At 39.7% G+C, this 16,625-nt stretch overlaps 1 protein-coding gene across 1 annotated transcript in view; it reads right to left on the bottom strand.

Annotated features, from left to right (window-relative positions):
* The window catches only part of LOC127848055 (myosin heavy chain, striated muscle-like), a 16,474-nt gene extending 14 nt beyond the window's left edge, over nucleotides 1-16,460 (bottom strand). The window contains exons 1-27 of the mRNA XM_052380344.1: nucleotides 16,395-16,460; nucleotides 15,832-15,957; nucleotides 15,319-15,462; nucleotides 14,341-14,497; nucleotides 12,994-13,021; nucleotides 12,623-12,737; nucleotides 11,990-12,082; nucleotides 10,601-10,664; nucleotides 10,012-10,110; nucleotides 9,419-9,522; nucleotides 8,708-8,846; nucleotides 8,071-8,339; nucleotides 7,677-7,847; nucleotides 7,307-7,486; nucleotides 6,871-6,991; nucleotides 6,264-6,537; nucleotides 5,374-6,115; nucleotides 4,915-5,106; nucleotides 4,584-4,729; nucleotides 3,823-4,224; nucleotides 3,476-3,554; nucleotides 3,078-3,323; nucleotides 2,381-2,927; nucleotides 1,847-2,087; nucleotides 716-1,610; nucleotides 396-557; nucleotides 1-19 (exon numbers count right to left, since the gene is read on the bottom strand). The exon at nucleotides 1-19 is cut by the window's left edge and continues 14 nt beyond it. Of these exons, the coding sequence (XP_052236304.1) occupies nucleotides 1-19; nucleotides 396-557; nucleotides 716-1,610; nucleotides 1,847-2,087; nucleotides 2,381-2,927; nucleotides 3,078-3,323; nucleotides 3,476-3,554; nucleotides 3,823-4,224; nucleotides 4,584-4,729; nucleotides 4,915-5,106; nucleotides 5,374-6,115; nucleotides 6,264-6,537; nucleotides 6,871-6,991; nucleotides 7,307-7,486; nucleotides 7,677-7,847; nucleotides 8,071-8,339; nucleotides 8,708-8,846; nucleotides 9,419-9,522; nucleotides 10,012-10,110; nucleotides 10,601-10,664; nucleotides 11,990-12,082; nucleotides 12,623-12,737; nucleotides 12,994-13,021; nucleotides 14,341-14,497; nucleotides 15,319-15,462; nucleotides 15,832-15,957; nucleotides 16,395-16,460 (5,821 nt within the window). The remainder of the gene's footprint in view (nucleotides 20-395; nucleotides 558-715; nucleotides 1,611-1,846; nucleotides 2,088-2,380; nucleotides 2,928-3,077; nucleotides 3,324-3,475; nucleotides 3,555-3,822; nucleotides 4,225-4,583; nucleotides 4,730-4,914; nucleotides 5,107-5,373; nucleotides 6,116-6,263; nucleotides 6,538-6,870; nucleotides 6,992-7,306; nucleotides 7,487-7,676; nucleotides 7,848-8,070; nucleotides 8,340-8,707; nucleotides 8,847-9,418; nucleotides 9,523-10,011; nucleotides 10,111-10,600; nucleotides 10,665-11,989; nucleotides 12,083-12,622; nucleotides 12,738-12,993; nucleotides 13,022-14,340; nucleotides 14,498-15,318; nucleotides 15,463-15,831; nucleotides 15,958-16,394) is intronic.
* Between the last annotated feature and the right edge of the window lie 165 nt (nucleotides 16,461-16,625).

Here is a 16,625-nt window from a genome sequence, read left to right as displayed (position 1 = left end):
TGACCACCTTCTTCCTCACCTGAAAACAAACGTCCAATTGTTAAATACGTATCTTAGTGGTAAAGGGTTAAATAGGTGTCTAAGTAGTTATTGGTTAAATACGTATCTAAGTGGTAAAGGGTTAAATAGGTATCTAAGTGTAAAAGGGTTAATATCAAGTAACTGAATCACGCTTCACTTTGTGCAGCACGTTTGTGGTACTCGCACATATTTCATTAATAAAGGATAATATAAGAATAACATCTCTGATGGCTTCTGTATTATCTACATTGAGTGTATAATTCACCATGTCAAAACCACTTAACGCTCTTTATTTCTTAAAAATAAGCTAAGCTCGTGACTTGAAATGACTATATATCTGAAATAACATGAATATACTACTGACAGGTACTTACCACAGTGGTGCTGCTGCCGGTAGCGCGAGAGGCGGACTGGCTGCGCTGCGTGAGGCGGGTCTTTTGAAGTGAGTTCTCAGCGTAGTTGGCGCGATCCTCTGCGTTCTCAAGCTCGTCAGTGACCTTGCGGTACTTAGCAAGGTTAATTGCGGCCACCTCCTCCTGAAACCAAGGTAACGCGGTTGAACTATGGTTTTAAAACAATCAGAACAAACATTGCCCATGCAGAAATCACATATGAATTATTTTGATTTAAGCACGCACAATTTTAATGACATCGATCTTAATTATTAAGCTATATCATTTCCAAGGCTACTTACGGCTTCCTCTGCCATGCGCTTGTAGGTCTTGATCTTGTTCTGGAGTTTGTCAATCAGCTCCTGAAGGCGCTCCTGGTTCTTCCTGTCCTCGTCCACCTGGAAGGCGAGCTCCTTCAGACGGCGATCGGCCTTGCGGGCGTTCTTCTGAGTCTCAGCGTGGCGCCTCTGTTCGGCGTCCAGCTCGCTCTCAAGCTCGACGATTCTCGTCTCCAGCTTAGTGATGAAGGACTTGCCTCCCTTCAGGCCCTTAGACTCGGCCTCGCTGAGGCGAAGTGTTACCTCACGGAGTTCGGTCTCAATGCTTCTGCGGATTTTCTCCAGCTGAGAAGAATGTTCCTTCTCGGATCTCAGCTCATCAACCAGGCGGTTTGTGTCAATAGTCATCTTCTTGCAAGTATCATCGGCACGGCGAACCTCGCTGCTCATCTCCTCAAGGTCGGCGGACATGGCGCTGATGTCGGCTTCCAGCCTCCTCTTGGAGCTTGCAAGGCTCTGCATCTGCGTGTTCAACTCGTTGACACGGTCGCTGGTCTCAACCAGCTCGCTTTCGGCGGCTTTGCGTGCCCTCTCTGCCGACTCCAGAGCAGAACGGATCTCGACGCACTCGTTCATGACAATGGTCACGCGGCGCTCAGCGGTGGAAACGTTCTCAAGAGCCTCGGAGGTCTTGCGGCGTTCCTCGTCAATGGCAGACTGGAATTCGCGTGCCTGCTCTTGGACTCGTTTGGCGTTCTTCTCCATATCAGCGCGAGCACGGTTAGCCGCATCCAGCGCAGCCTCAAGCTCATTGATATCAGACTCCAACTTCTTACGGGCCCTCTGGGCTTCAGCCTTGCCCTTGCTTTCAGCCTCGAGTGTGGCCTGCATTGATTCAAGGGCGCGGGCGTTGTTGCGTCTGGAAAACGTTTATGATCATTTATTAAATTTATAATCAAATTTAATTAAGTACAGTTTACATCATATAATAAAGGAACACTGATACACCGTTTTTACGGTGTTTTGTTTTTAAATATTAAGATTTGTTTACATGACACAAAAGCAATAAAATAATGATAATAACAAACTTATTTCATTATTTGTTGTAAAACGTCATACCAGTCGAAGTATAAATACATTTTAACAAGTGCTCACCTTGTGTTTTCGAACTCCTCTTCCTTCTCAGCGATGCGTCTGTCGATCTCAGACCGGATGGAGGTGATTTCGAGCTGAGCACGGGCTACCTTAGCCTCCTCTTGCTCCAGAGTGGACTCGGCCTCTTCCAACGCGGCCTGCAGTTCCTGTTTCTCCATCTCCAGACGGCGGCGGATCTTGTCCACCTCATGCACGCTTCTGCCTCCCTCTGATAGCTGATCGGTGATGTCGGAAATTTCAGCTGAAAAGATGTTTGCTTTCATATAATCACGTGCTTCAAAGATTTTGCTGTAGTGTTAGAATATGTCTTTTTCAATTGTAGTTTTAAGTCCTATTATTGCATAAACACCGTGCTTATATTGTTTCTTTCAAGGGTGTACCTTGCCAATGACTCAACCTCGCACTTAATAATGACTTAATAAGAATCGGAACGGTTTTCTAGGCCCGTATTTACTAACACAATCTTAAACTGAAGTTTGATTATAATAATTATTTTAAATGAAAATAAGATTTAAGCCATCCAAAAACGCTAACCTGACAGGTTGCTGTTCTCTCTCCTGAGAGAGTCAACAGTAACGATGACCTCTTCATACTGAGTCTTCACGCGGAACAGTTCAGCCGAGTAGCTGCGGGACTCCTTCTGTGCGTTCTCAAGTTCGGACTGCAGGGAGCGAACCTTGAGCTGCCAATCGGCGATGACCTTGTCAAAGCTCTTGTTTCTCTTCTCAAGAGCAGTAACAGCAGCGCCGGCCCTGTCCGAGTTCACTACAGCGTCCTCCAGCTCCATCTGGATACGGCTGCGGTTCTTCTCAAGACCGCTGATCTTGTTGTTAGCCGCGTCGAGAGCGGACTCGGTTTCCTGGAGCTTAGCAGAAAGTTTGCGCCTGGTTTCTTCCAGTTCCTCAGCACGAGCCATGCCTTCGCTCTCGTACTTGACGCGCCAGGTGTTTGCCTCTGCGTTGGCGCGAGACAGCTGTCTCTGGAGGTCAGTCTTGGCATCGGATTCCTCTTCTAGTTGTTCACGAAGAGCGTCCATGTCGGCCAATGCGTTGCGCAGCTCACCGGCGAGTTTCTGGCGAGCCTGGGTTAATAAAATACTCGACTATTAAATGTTTTGTAATCACAACAGTGCGTCAAATAAATGCCAATACTTCAGATATTTAAAGTGCATTTTAAAATGTTCAAGGTTTACAGCGAGCAATTGCATGTCAAGAATTCATATTGCTCGTACCCTAATCTCATCATCAACATTGCGCTTAGCTTCCTCCAGTTGAGCAAGCAGAGAGGAGCGCTCTCTGTTAAGGGCCTGGATCCGGCTCTCGGCCTCCTCGAGCTGGCGAACAATATCGGCGTTGTCGGCAATGAGGCGGCTCTTGGTGGCGTTCAGTTCCTGGATATTGCGAGAGCTCTCGTCGAGCTGGTTGTTCAGATCAGAGATCTGAGCCTCCACTTGTTTGCTCATCTTGTCAGACATACCCTATAAAAGAAATGTAAGGTAATTTTAAGATAATAACTCAATCGATATCGCCAGTATATGTTTATCATAATTTTATTACGCAGAACATTTTAATGCAATGTTATATCATGTTAAACGCTATTTCGGTTCAAAACCATCAAAATTACACTTACGCCCTTCTTAGAGACGTTGACGATCTGGTCTTGAAGATCGGCAATTTCAGATTTCAGCTGAGCCTTCTCTTTTTCAACCCTATAAACGAAAAACCAACGCATTTAATAAGCTTCGTTATTACTTCAAACACATATGCAGTTATCCGTTTTCAGATCAATTAAATCTACCTTTCTGTACATAGTTTTAAGGTAACAAGCGCTAACTTGCGACTAGTTCACATCAAGTTAGCATTATGAACAAATAATAGAACCGACAATATTGTTCTACTTTATTAGTGTATTTCATTAGTAGCAATGAACATGATCGTGCAATAAGTTCTAATATTTAGTACGACAACTTGACTTACTTGGATTTCACCTTCTGCAGCTGGTCGATCTGGTCGGCCATCTCATTACTGGCGTCCTGAGCCTTTTTGCGGAGAGCGGCGATGGTGGACTCATGCTGCATGGTCTGTTCCTCCAGATCGCGACGCAGCTTCTGCACCTCGGCCTCTCGCTTCTTGTTGAGCTCAACCTGGGCGGCTGTCTGACCACCTTGCTCATCAAGGGCCTCGGCCAATTCTTCCAGTTCCCTGGCGAGGTCGTTTTTCGCTTTCTCGGCCTTAGCCCTGGCCTGCCTTTCAGCCTCGAGCTCTTCTTCGAGTTCTTCAATGCGGGCCTGGAGATCCCTGATCTTTTTCTGGAGTTGAGCTACAAGGCCCTGCTCCTCTTCCAGTTTCTGGCTCAGGTTCTTAATCTCGGTCTCCTTTCTGTAGCACAAAAGAATAGTATTATTTCATGTTTGTATTTAATGAAACATTATGTTGAAATAAGGCCGTGTTTATATTTCATTTGCCAGAAATAGAAGAGCTTTATCGATGTAAGCAATGCTTATGTTACTTTGACTTTCAAACCTAATCAAATGATCTTGCATACAAGACAATAGTACTTTACAGCAGCTGTTGCATTTTGAATATTTTTTTCTATAATGAACTTTAAATATTATTATAAAAAATCAACAGTATTGATCAAAAGTTGCAGTATCAATCAAATACATGTAGATCGAAAAGCAACATAGGTAAAGAGGTCAAAGGTCGTTTCAAAAAGGCTTGTATAAAAAAATAAGTACTTCTTGATGTTGCCCTCAAGATCCGACTTGATGCGTCCCAATTCCTCAACAGCGGCCTGGGTGTCAGCCAAGTCCCCTTCCAACTTCTTCTTAGCCTTTTCCACATCTGCACGGACCTTCTTCTCGCGTTCAAGATTGTCCTCGAGCTGAACGCAATAACAAATTATTTTTAATAATATAAAATTGAAATTGTAGAAAAAAACGGTGTTTTGTTCATATAACATGCGAATCTGTATTTTAATATATCATAAATAACTCTTACTATAAGAAAAAAACATTATTAGCGATAGTCATTATTAACTAAATAAAACTGTTAGATAAGTCAAGTTACCTCATCAAGAGTGCTCTCCAACTTCTGCTTGAGTTTGTTGAGGTTGTTCACCTTTTCTTCCTCAGCCTTCAGAGCGTCCTGAGTCTTCTTGACGGTATCATCAAGTGCCTTCTTCTCCTTCGTAAGCTTGCCAATCTGCTCGTCCTGCTGGGACATCTCACCCTGCAGTGTCTTGATCTGGTTGTCCTTTACCTAAATTTACATCACATAAAAATACAATCAAATGTTGTACATTAATGTATTTTGTAGACCAATCATTATTATTAATACAAGTATTATCCAACTTATAAGTAAATTGCATAAAAGAAAAATACATTATAATAGATAGAAATATTAAAGCTGAAATAACTATAAACACTATTATATTTTATTATTTTTTATCGTATTTTACTTTAAGATCATTGTATTATATCAAATACAAAAGCTGTTTTATTATAAAGTATTCCTTAAAGGTTATACCTGACGGTCGTGCTCTGCCTTCTTGAGCGAATCTTCAAGACCTGCAATGTTTTCCTTAAGCTTGGCAGCCTGTGCCTCCAGTTCTTGTTTCTGGGCACTCAGCTGACCAGCGTTGCCTTCTTCCTCGGCCATCCTGCTTTCCATTTCCTTTATCTGAGCCTCATACTCGAACTTCTGCTTAGTGAGATTCTCAATGGTTTCCTCCATATCACCGAGGGTATCGCCCTCAGCTGCAAGCTGAAGAACAGCATCCTCCTTTTCTCTCTGTAGCTTAACGCAGCGTTCCTCGAGTTCCTTCTTGATCTTCTCAACCTTGGCGAGCTCTTCCTTGGTCTTGGTAAACTCTTCTTCCATCTTCTTCACCTCGTCTTCAGCCCGAGCAGCGTTAAGGAGAGGCTTGACCTTGGTGTACAGTTTCCACCACTGCCAGTTCCTAAGCACCATCCATTTCCTGATGTTTCTCTGGATCATGGACAGGGCGGTCCTCTGGTCTTTCAGTTTCTTGCACTGTTTGCGCATGAGATAGCCTCTAACGTGGGCCTGGAAAAGTGAAACGATTCCGGAGAGACGCGCATCGCGCATGTCTTCGAGGTTACCCAGGACACCGGCCTTGAAAAACACTTTGGTGCTACCGATCTTGTACTCGTTAGGGTCGACCTGGATTGCGGTCAGGATCTTCTCGGTCACAACCTTGCCGTCTACGAACCCGGTAGGGATTGCGTTAGGAGCCAGGATGGAGTATCTAGAACCGATAAAATGTATACATACATCGTGTTCTCTCAGTGTAATTAGTAATTGCATGATTTGTTAATACAGGTACTTGTTGAATGTATGTAATTGGTAACCTCAAATACTTGTTAATGTAAGTGTAAGAGATCAACTATAAATACCTCTGCTTGAACTCAGCGTAGAGGACCCTGCTGGGAAACCCCTTTCTGCAGATACGGATACCCTCAAGCACACCGTTGCACTGGAGCTGGTTGAGAACAAGACCAGCATCAATCAATCCAGGAGTCTTCAACTCGTTAGGGATGATGCAACGCACGAAGTGAGGGTGGGTGTTGTACAAGTTCTTCATGAGCTTGTTCAATGACTCTCTGTGGAGGGCAGAGATTGTCTGGAAAGCGCTGGACTTGCCCTTCTTCTTGCCACCACCTGCTTCCTCTGCAATATGGTCAATGACATGTATAAGTAGACTTTGAATACTGCTATTATTGTAATTATCAAGTTGAATGCTTCTGAAGAAACGGGAAAAACAATGCCGTGTCTCGTTAATGTGATTTATGATATATGGCAAATACACAGGCAATTAATAGTATTATTACCACAGGACACAACAATAATAATACCGTGTTTTAGTAATTATTACTTCATGTTTAAAAGTAGATCATTCTTTGTGGAAAAAAACCACAAAGAAAATCTCATCAACAAACTGAAACGTGAGATTTTCAAGCACATTAAAACACTAATTGTCCATGTATGTATATCAAATGTTACCTTTAGGCTTCTCGAAGAGAACACCAACAAGTGGTTCCTTCGAATCGCCGAGCAGAGCGACGACAGTCTCGTTCAGTGGATCCTTGTTCTTGTCGAGCCAGCCAGAGATGTTGTATGGCACCTAAAATATGTATACAATGCCGTAATACAGGATACGAAAACTATATATTTGACAACTTGTAAAATTAGATGCCTATTGCTTGACCATTGTAACGGATTGTGCACTGTGTACCCACAATCACTTAAAAATCAGACAATATGAATTAAATGTTTAAAGCACATATATAAGAATATTTAGTGTAAACGGAGTTGCATGCGTATATTTGCATGTGATCTACGTCCCGAAATTGTTTGCGAAACAAATTATAATTAAAGAGAAGACCAAATACTTGAAGTTGCTTTTGTAATGGTTTAATAACATTGTCAGTAAACTTACAGCTCCGGCGTAGTGACCCAGTTCAAAGTGAGCGTTTCCACCACCTTTGCGGTTCTTGTTGACTTTGCCGAAGGCCTTGGACTTGCCAAGGTGGTTTGTGGTCAGCTTGTCCTCGAACGTCTTGTCGGAGGCCTTCGGAAACATGCATTCTTCCTCGAGGATGGACAAGATACCCATGGGCTTGAATAACGAAAAAAACATGTGTGTAATTGGTGTGTTGAAGTTGACCTGCAAACATTATATGTACGTTTAACGAGGAAGTGGAACAGTTCAATATTGAAGGTAGACAATAGCAGAGTTTAAAGGAGATACTGAAAAGAATGCTATCTATAATACATGAATTAAAAATGATTTTGAATAGCTTTCTTACCTTCTCGATGAGTTCGATACAGGCCTGCAGGTCCATGCCGAAGTCAATGAATTCCCACTGGATGCCTTCCTTCTTGTACTCCTCCTGCTCGAGGACGAACATGTGATGGTTGAAGAACTGCTGTAGACGCTCGTTCGTGTAGTTAATACACAGCTGCTCAAAGCTGTTGAACTGTAAAGCAGAGAACCCTTTCTGTATGACTAACTAAACATTTGATTTTGCATACATATAGTATATATCTCGAGTATAGATAAAATCATTAATAAACCGTTAAATAAGATATTATTAGTCACTGAAACGTACGAACACTTGTTGCGGGGTTTGGGACAAGCAATATAAAATTTCATAGTTTAATCAATAAAAAAACTATTGGTTAAATAGTAATCGTCCTTACGTCGAAGATTTCGAAACCAGCAATGTCGAGCACACCCATGTAGTAGTTTCTCTTGGCATTTGTGTCTAGAGTCTGGTTGACTCGCCTTACTAGCCAGTTGAACATGCGGTCGTATAGGGACTTGGCCAGGGCGCCGACGGAGTTGACAACCTGTTCCTTGTTACGGCCCTGGACGACGAACTCGGTACCGACCTTGATCTTGGGTTTCAGCAGACCCTTGAGCAGGTCACCGCTGTTTATGCCCAGAAGGAAGGCGACCTTCTCGGCCTCTGAAAAAATAAGATATAAATGAGTTCATAGAAAACTCGGCATATTGCATGTGCCGTTCCACTTTCCGCCTTAATTGCATTTTTATTAAGAACAAACTTCATTTTAACGAAACAAATGTAATAGAAGCGGAAAGTGTCGTCCCTGATTAGCCAGTGCGGATTGCACAGGCTAATCTGGGACGGCGCTTTACGCACATGCATTATGCCCAGTTTTCTCAGAACACGGCTCAATTATATAGCTAAAATGCATTTTATAACACCACCCTGTTTTAATATAATGTGTTTACTTTAAATTTTTAATTATAATGCATTACACTGTGTTTGTATTTTGAATGACATGTGTATGCAATGTTTATAAATCCACTTACCAGTGGTACCGTCGGCCTCGGCCTGTTCCTCTCTGGGGTTCTGTTTCCACTTCATCTCACCGAAGTGCAAGATGGCGGCGGTGCACTTGTACAGGCTGTTCTTCTCATCCTGAGAGAAGCCGAGAACGTCGAAGGCTTCCTGAAACACACATCATGCAGCCCATTTATGCCGATCGGACTCCCATCCTTCTAAATTGGATCAATTCATTTCCAAAATTAGGGATGTCTGGTATATTTTTTCTATTGTTAGAATATATCTTACAGAAATTCCTTTAAGCAAACAGCGCAGACCCTGATGAAATGCCGCGTCATGCGGCGTCTCTTCTGGGTCTACGCTGATTGCAAAGGCCTTTTTTCTATACGCTATGCATAAAAGGGTTAAGATGGAACGAAGTCGCCACCTTGAAACCACAATATCGTCTTTAAAATCAAAAGACCAGTCAGATTTATATGTATATGCCAAACATGACAGTTTGGTTTTCAGTAGACGTGTCGATCTCTTTTACGAGTAATTTAATCTACAAAAATCACTTTTTAGTCAATGTGTAAAAAATGATAAAAGAAAAGTCGTCATAAAGAAAGATTTGTTTGTGTAAGACTCAGTTTTATCCAGCGAGATAAAGTGTTAATAAAAGGGAGACATTCGGTGTTTGAAGATAAGTATGTAAGTATTCGAAGTGTGGTTTTCACAACCGCAACATTTGAACTTACGTCGGTCGCCTTCATTTCCACGGTGTCATCGATACCGTCCACCACCAGCACTCCCTGGTTGATGAAGGAATACAGAGCGGGGTCGGGAGACACAAGGCAAAGCTCTGTGGGAAGAAATATGGATATATTAAAGTGTTCTTGAATAAACTTACTCAATTAACACTCAAACATCATTATTTTGTATTTTTTGTAGAACAGAACAGTGATGTCTCACATGATGTTTATTATTGTGGCGTGATTTCATAATGTGTTGCTGTTTTTTTTCGTGACATTTAGTAAGAAATAAAATATGTAAGGCAAACAGAAAACCGCATTCATAGAATGAAACATGTTTTATCGCACTGTAACTATATTTTACCGTGCATTTTTGGGAAAGTGGGTGTCATAATCTGGTAGAAAATGTGGTAATTGCGTTCAGCTGGTTGCTGGTAGGTCACTCTGGACTTTTCCAGCAAGTCTTAAAACAAAGGGGATTTACGTACAATACAAACAATACGTTGCCGTACCGCCGTGTCTAAAGACATCGCCACGGGGGCTATTCTTTAGAGTGCCGACGGTACGAAGCACTCAGGACAAAACAGGAAGTGTTTTACCATGGTACTTGGGATACACATTGGTGAGCATCTGATAGAAAATGTGGTAGTTTCTCTCCGCCGACTGCTGGTAAGTCACACGTGACTTTTCTAGGAGGTCTGTAAAAGGTACACTGGTCTCGTAAGAAAGACATCAAAACAGAAATGAAATATTATGAATGGCTTAAATCAAAGCAGTGTTTTTCTTATGCATGGTAAGAACTTTTTTAAATGTTAACATAAATGATATTACTTGCCGATTGCAAGTGTTACTTTTTTAAATCTTGTTTTACATTAATCCGTCTATTAAATTACATGAAGTTCAAGCACGTGAGCCAAACAAGCAATACTCGTTTAAGCTTTAAATCTCTCAACGTGCCTCTTCTTAAAGCGCCAAAATTAACATTTAACTTATTGTTTTATTAGGGCCGTTTATGCAATAACTAATCGTTCAAATCTTGTGTTGGCTGCCACTACGTATGCCAATCTAAAGATACCAAATATATAAGAAAACAAGTGTATGCATCTGAAGGAAACCAAGCCTTTTATATCTCATTTAATTCAAACAATTCACAGTTAATTACTAGTAAGATTTTCAAAATGAACTCACAATGCTCGATATCAGCTCCGGCGATCTTTCCCGAAGGTCCGAAGTGGATACGGATGAATTTACCCTGGAGAATATTGAAGGTCCATTAGCGACATTATTTTTTCAAAAACGTGTATTTATGTCAATAATATAATTAAGTTGTGATTTTCCAATTTAGGAAAATAATAATTAGAAGAATTAACTTAACAATTAAAACAACAACAAAATAACTTGAATTATATTTTTATGATATTTATTATTATTATTATTATTATTATTATTATTATTATTATTATTATTATTATCATTATTATTATTATTGAAAATCTGATTTGTTATTGTTATTATAGTAATTATTATTATCAGTTGATTATTATTGTTAATATAAAAATTCATAATAAACCATTCAAATAATTTTACATTGAAAGCAGACGAATAAAGCTCATCTACAACACAAACGTTATGAAAACATCTTTTGCACAGCTAACAACATCGCCACTACATTGCCACAACGTGTTACACCTGTACTTACGCGCCACGTGTTTACACTCACGAGCACCGAGAACACGTGCGATACGTGTAGCATCGTGTGCGTTGCTAGAAACAGGAATGTATCAAATCAGGGGTATTGGATTTATCACTGCTTAAACGCTATGCATTTCGCAAATCTTAGTTATCAACCAGCTCACCAGTGAGAATGCTCAACTAATTTAATGCATTTTCAGCAAAACATTAACGATTATCACACACAAATTATTAACAAGTTAGAATTTCAACAAGGCGCATGTGTATTTTCAAAGCACTGATATATGACATGGCATATGTCTACAATATTGGTGCAATTCGCGAAATGCAATGCGTTTAGATGCGAAAATGTTTAAGGTTGAACGAAGGATTGGTATGGGATTATAATAATTATAAGTACCTAAAAAACACTTCGACGGAATGGGTCAAGTATAAACGTAGCCGATTATTATTTCCGGTAGGTTGTATGTTGAAAAATGGCATCATTCTATGATAGTAGGAAATTTAGGCGTTTATACAGTAAAAATATGGAGGGATGTAGTAGGCTATCATACCGGCATATGTTATACAGTATTTATACTACACGAACAAGCATGATATTGATTATATAAAATAAAATTAATATTATCATATCTCTTTAAAACAAAAACATGCTGCACCTCATAGGTTTGGTTTAATTCAGGTTGCCTAACCGTGTTCAAAAATATGAGCAAACCTGGAACTTTCATTAAAAAAACAACACATAACTTCGGCTCAAAATTACTAGATATTAATCTCGCGGCATGTTATGTCCGTTATGTTTATCTAGGTTTATGTATATAGGTATAATGTTAGAGTGTGGTATGGGAAGGGCCGATTCATATCAAGGTAACACGTGACACTTACGAATCTCGAGGAGTTGTTGTTACGGGTGGTCTTGGCGTTACCGTACGCCTCGAGGACAGGGTTGGCCTGCACAATCTGATCCTCGAGCGAGCCCTAAGATCAGAACAGAAAACAGACATGTGCTAATAAAGGAATACCTCACATAGAATACGCCATTCAATGAAACTGTCATGGCGAACACGTAATTGAAGGATTATCTCATAGCAATTCTCATAGCAATTAAAGGCAATTAGAGGAATTAAGTACAGGAAAAGCTTGAGAAAAACGAACAGCGCATCATGAAAAACTGTTGCTGCTGATATAAGTGATGGAATTGTTATTGTTGTTACCTGAGAGAGTGAGACAAACATTTATTTTAAGCAACTATGTCATTAAATGAATAGTTCGATGAGAACACGTAATTGTATGAATATTGCACAGCTGACAGGCAATTAAAAGAAATTGTGCATAGTTCGTCGAACTTAGAGGAATATCTTATATCGATTACGTAATTACTAATTAGTTTAATATCTCATATCAAACTCGTTTTTAAATAAGCATTTTATAATCAACATGTAATTAAAGGATTATCAAATAGCCATCATGCAATTAAAGGAATTACTCATAACAAAAAATTGATGCTGTTGTTGTTACCTTCTTGGAATCCGCTTGCTCCTCGCCGGCCTGTTTTGACTGGGCGGCGGCGACCTTGGCGAAGTACATGATGACCTTCTTGGTGTTCTCAGTCTTACCTGCACCAGACTCGCCACTGTTGGGTAATACAGGTAGTTCACAAGTGAGTGACAACTAATTAATAATCATTATTTTCTAACAAACACGGTTGACATAACGCGTTTAAGGCGGGGATGGCGTTTTGTCAATTTGAATGACAATTGATCAACAAAAGAATTTTGTTTGTAGGACACGTAATTCAACCGCGTGGTTAATCTTTCTTAGTCTTAAAAATCTTGACTACATTTACACGTTCGGTTTAATAATTTACAAAAAAGATGTGAGATACTTACGTAATCAAACAGGACTGGTTTTCGCGGTCTGGAAAGAAAAAACAACAACGTAAATTTAATTTTGCCTAATCAATATTATTCTATTAAAATCACATATTGCTCTTAATTGTTCTTTTGCATTGACTGGTATGATTTGCGTTGCATTTAATTATATAAATAAAGGGTACACTAATTAAAACAAATAAGGCAAGAAAAGTGTCTTGATGTGTATTGACGTAGATAATCTACGTCTCTGGTATTGATGTAAGGGATGATTATTGTTACATTACAAGGGCGTTCTCTACTACCACACGATATCGCTGACACGTGCTGGTAATTAGCGTTAATGACGTTGTAAGTTTGTATCATTGCTGAAAGGTCTACATCGCTGGTTCTAATTATTTTCATACTGCGGATCGTGAGCGTGTTTTTTCAAAGGAATAACTTGTGCTACATGTCTCATGAATGGGTATCAGAAGTGTGCCAAATGAGCGAGGAACTAATGACGTCATCGTCCCTCGCGCGCCGTGATCATATGTTAATGCTTAGCAACATCGATTAAGCTGAGATTGCATGTTTTATTTATTACATGAAATAAATGATTGCAACAAGCTGCGCGTGAATAGAACAAACTAAATATCGAAATCACGTTAACCCACTTATGCCTAGTGGACTCTCCCATCCTTCTAAATTGGATCAATTTATTTCCAAAATAGAGATGTCTAGTATACTTATTTCTATATTTAGAATATTTCTTACAGAAATTTCTTTAAGCAAACAGCGCAGACCCTGATGAGACGCCGCATCATGCGGCGTCTCATCTGGGTCTACGCTGTTTGCCAAGGCCTTTTTTCTAGACGCTAGGTATAAATGGGTTAAATTAGTAATTCTGTAAGAACGATTTGGTTTTGTAATCGCCCAAATGACTAACTCATGCCATTTGTAATTATTACTTGTGGACTGTAGTGCAACAATAGTCAAATAGTTTTTTTAGAAAAAAAAAATATTTGAGAGAATATTAAACAATTATTTGTTTATTCCTGAAATTAATATATACACTTCCAATTAGAGAACAATTCTAGTTTCCCTAAAAACCTAATATTAGGGTAAGTATATTTATGTATACATGTAGATCTATAGAGACGTATGAATATGTAATGAGATCTACGTGTTAAATCGGAAGTCAATTTGAGGAAAGAAAATGAACCATGTGGTTGTGCCTAATGAAAACATAATTATATTAGAAAGCATGATATGATAAGATAAAACGGAATCAATCCTAATGAAACAAAATTTGATCGTTGTAACTAGCGTGTAATGGGAAACAACTAAGTCATTTCCGAAAAAAAAACGTATCAAGTTACTTACCCTGCAACATGTTCTGGAAAGCGTTGTCGGCGACGGCGAACAAGTGTGGTGGCATCTCCATCTTCCTCTTGCCGCGGTACTTGGCAATGATTGAGTCCACGTAGATCGGCAGACGACGGTAGGGGTTCACCGCCACGCAGAAGAGACCAGAGTACGTCTGCAGGACAATCCATAGGCATAATTAATAGAAGACACAAATTCAATGGTGAAATTTTAAACGAATTAAAGGCATATTTGGGCCGTGCTCTGTAAAAATGGCGTTGACTGCACGTGCGTAAAGTGTCGTCTTAGATTAGCCTGTGCAGTCCGCAAAGGCTTATCAGGGACGACACTTTCCTCTTTTATGGTACTTTCTGTTCAAAGAAAGTATCTTCTTAGAAAAAATCCAGTTAAGAAGGAAAGTGTTGTCCCTGATTAGCCTGTGTGGACTGCACAGGCTAATCTAGGACGACACTTTACGCACATGCATTAAATCCCCTTTTCACAGAGCACGGCTCTTTTTTTTTGTAATGACGTGTATGGACAAATATGAAAAGTATTGAAATCTATTACCAACGCTCATTTTGTTACACAAAATGGTGATTTTGAATGTAGGGTTACTATTGAGAAAGACGACTTAAACTGAATTAAAAGTCAATTTAAAATGAACATGCCTGTTTCTAAGTTTTTTTTGGCGTTTAAAACATTTAATCATTGTATGTTCAAGCATTTTATCCAAATTTTCAGAGTATTGCGATTATTTAACCCATTAATGCCTAGCGTCCTGAAAAAAGGCCTAGGCAAACAGCGTAGACCCAGATTAAACGCCGCATGATGCGGCGTCTCATCAGGGTCTACGCTCTTTGCTAAAAGGAATTTCTGTAAGAAATATTCTAAATATAGAAATAAATATACCAGACATCCCTCATTTTGGAAATAAATTGATCCAATTTAGAAGGATGGGAGAGTACGCTAGGCATAAATGGTAGCATCACTTACGTAGATGAAACCGTTGACATAACGACCACGGAGATTGTTAAGCACAGAGGCCTCGTTCAGGTAGGTCATGTTGGCCATGTCGTCGCACTGCTCGAACTTGGGCGGGTTCACCTGCTGAAGGAGGTCCTTCTGGAACGTCTTGTTCTGCGAAGTAATAATATCCGATTTAGTGCTTGTCCGAAAATCTATCCGAGATATTTGTATCCGATAATGTTTAATTTCAAAATATACGTTATTGTATTCGGAATAATTCGCATAAAAAGGGAAAGTGTGTACTGGTGGTGAATTGTAAACATACAAAATGGACAAATAACTATGTCGAATTGATAAAACATCAACGTTCATAGTTCTATCGTTTTGGGATTAACTCAAGACAGCAATTTAAGGACTTCTAACCCTTAATTCCAAAACTTTTTGCAAGAATGGCTATCAGATATTTGAAAAAAAAATGCTTTATTTTTTATATCTTTAAATTTATCTTTAAATCTATATTTAAATGTAAAGGGCGGCTACCTCGTTGCTCCTGAGGATCTTGACAGTGATTTCATCTCCCTTGGAGGACACGATCTCACCACGAGTAAACCCTTCCTGCTCGTCCGGGACCCAGCAAGCCTTCTTGCCGTCGAAGTTGGCCATTTCCTGTTATGCAAAACGGGCATTTGTTTAAACTCTATCAGGGCACTGTCTGATTTTTTTGTGATATATAAATTCCGTTGCAAAAGAATCATGTATTATTGGTCATAAAACGTACGTCTCTAGCTATTATATCAGAGTGAACGAGTGGTTGAAGAGGAAATGTAAACAAACGTGCGTTTGCCTTTATTGTTAAATCATTTCTCGTACAAAAAATATAAACATTCTATCTGACTTACGTGCATTTTATTATTTCTATGATAGAATTCCTCTTTTTTAATTTTTATGAATGCTAGAAAAAAATTCATCAAAAATACGCAAGTGCGCCTAATGAAATCGCTGCGTCATCATTACATTCATTATACAACAATTCACGCATTATACATCAGCCCCTAACCTGACTAATATTTGCAAAATAAAATAGTAAAACTACTTTACAGTACCTGCATGACCTTCTTGCGGTCAACCCACAAGTACTTGAAGTCGGGGTCAGAAGAGAAGTCACCCATCTTGGTTGCTTTTGGTTATACGACGCCGTAAACACGAAAGACAAAAGAAGTTCGGAGAATGGTGCGGTAAGAACACTCGTATCACTGGAAAGTTATAATATACAAGTATTTTCTAGCATGATTACATATTTTATTAGTTAAGACTAGCAACCACGACGCAGCTTT

The sequence above is a fragment of the Dreissena polymorpha genome, chromosome 10 (genome assembly GCF_020536995.1).
Source record: "Dreissena polymorpha isolate Duluth1 chromosome 10, UMN_Dpol_1.0, whole genome shotgun sequence".
Taxonomy (NCBI): domain Eukaryota; kingdom Metazoa; phylum Mollusca; class Bivalvia; order Myida; family Dreissenidae; genus Dreissena; species Dreissena polymorpha.
The sequence above is the reverse complement of the archived record's forward strand: the minus strand, read 5'-3'. Positions and strand labels throughout refer to the sequence as shown.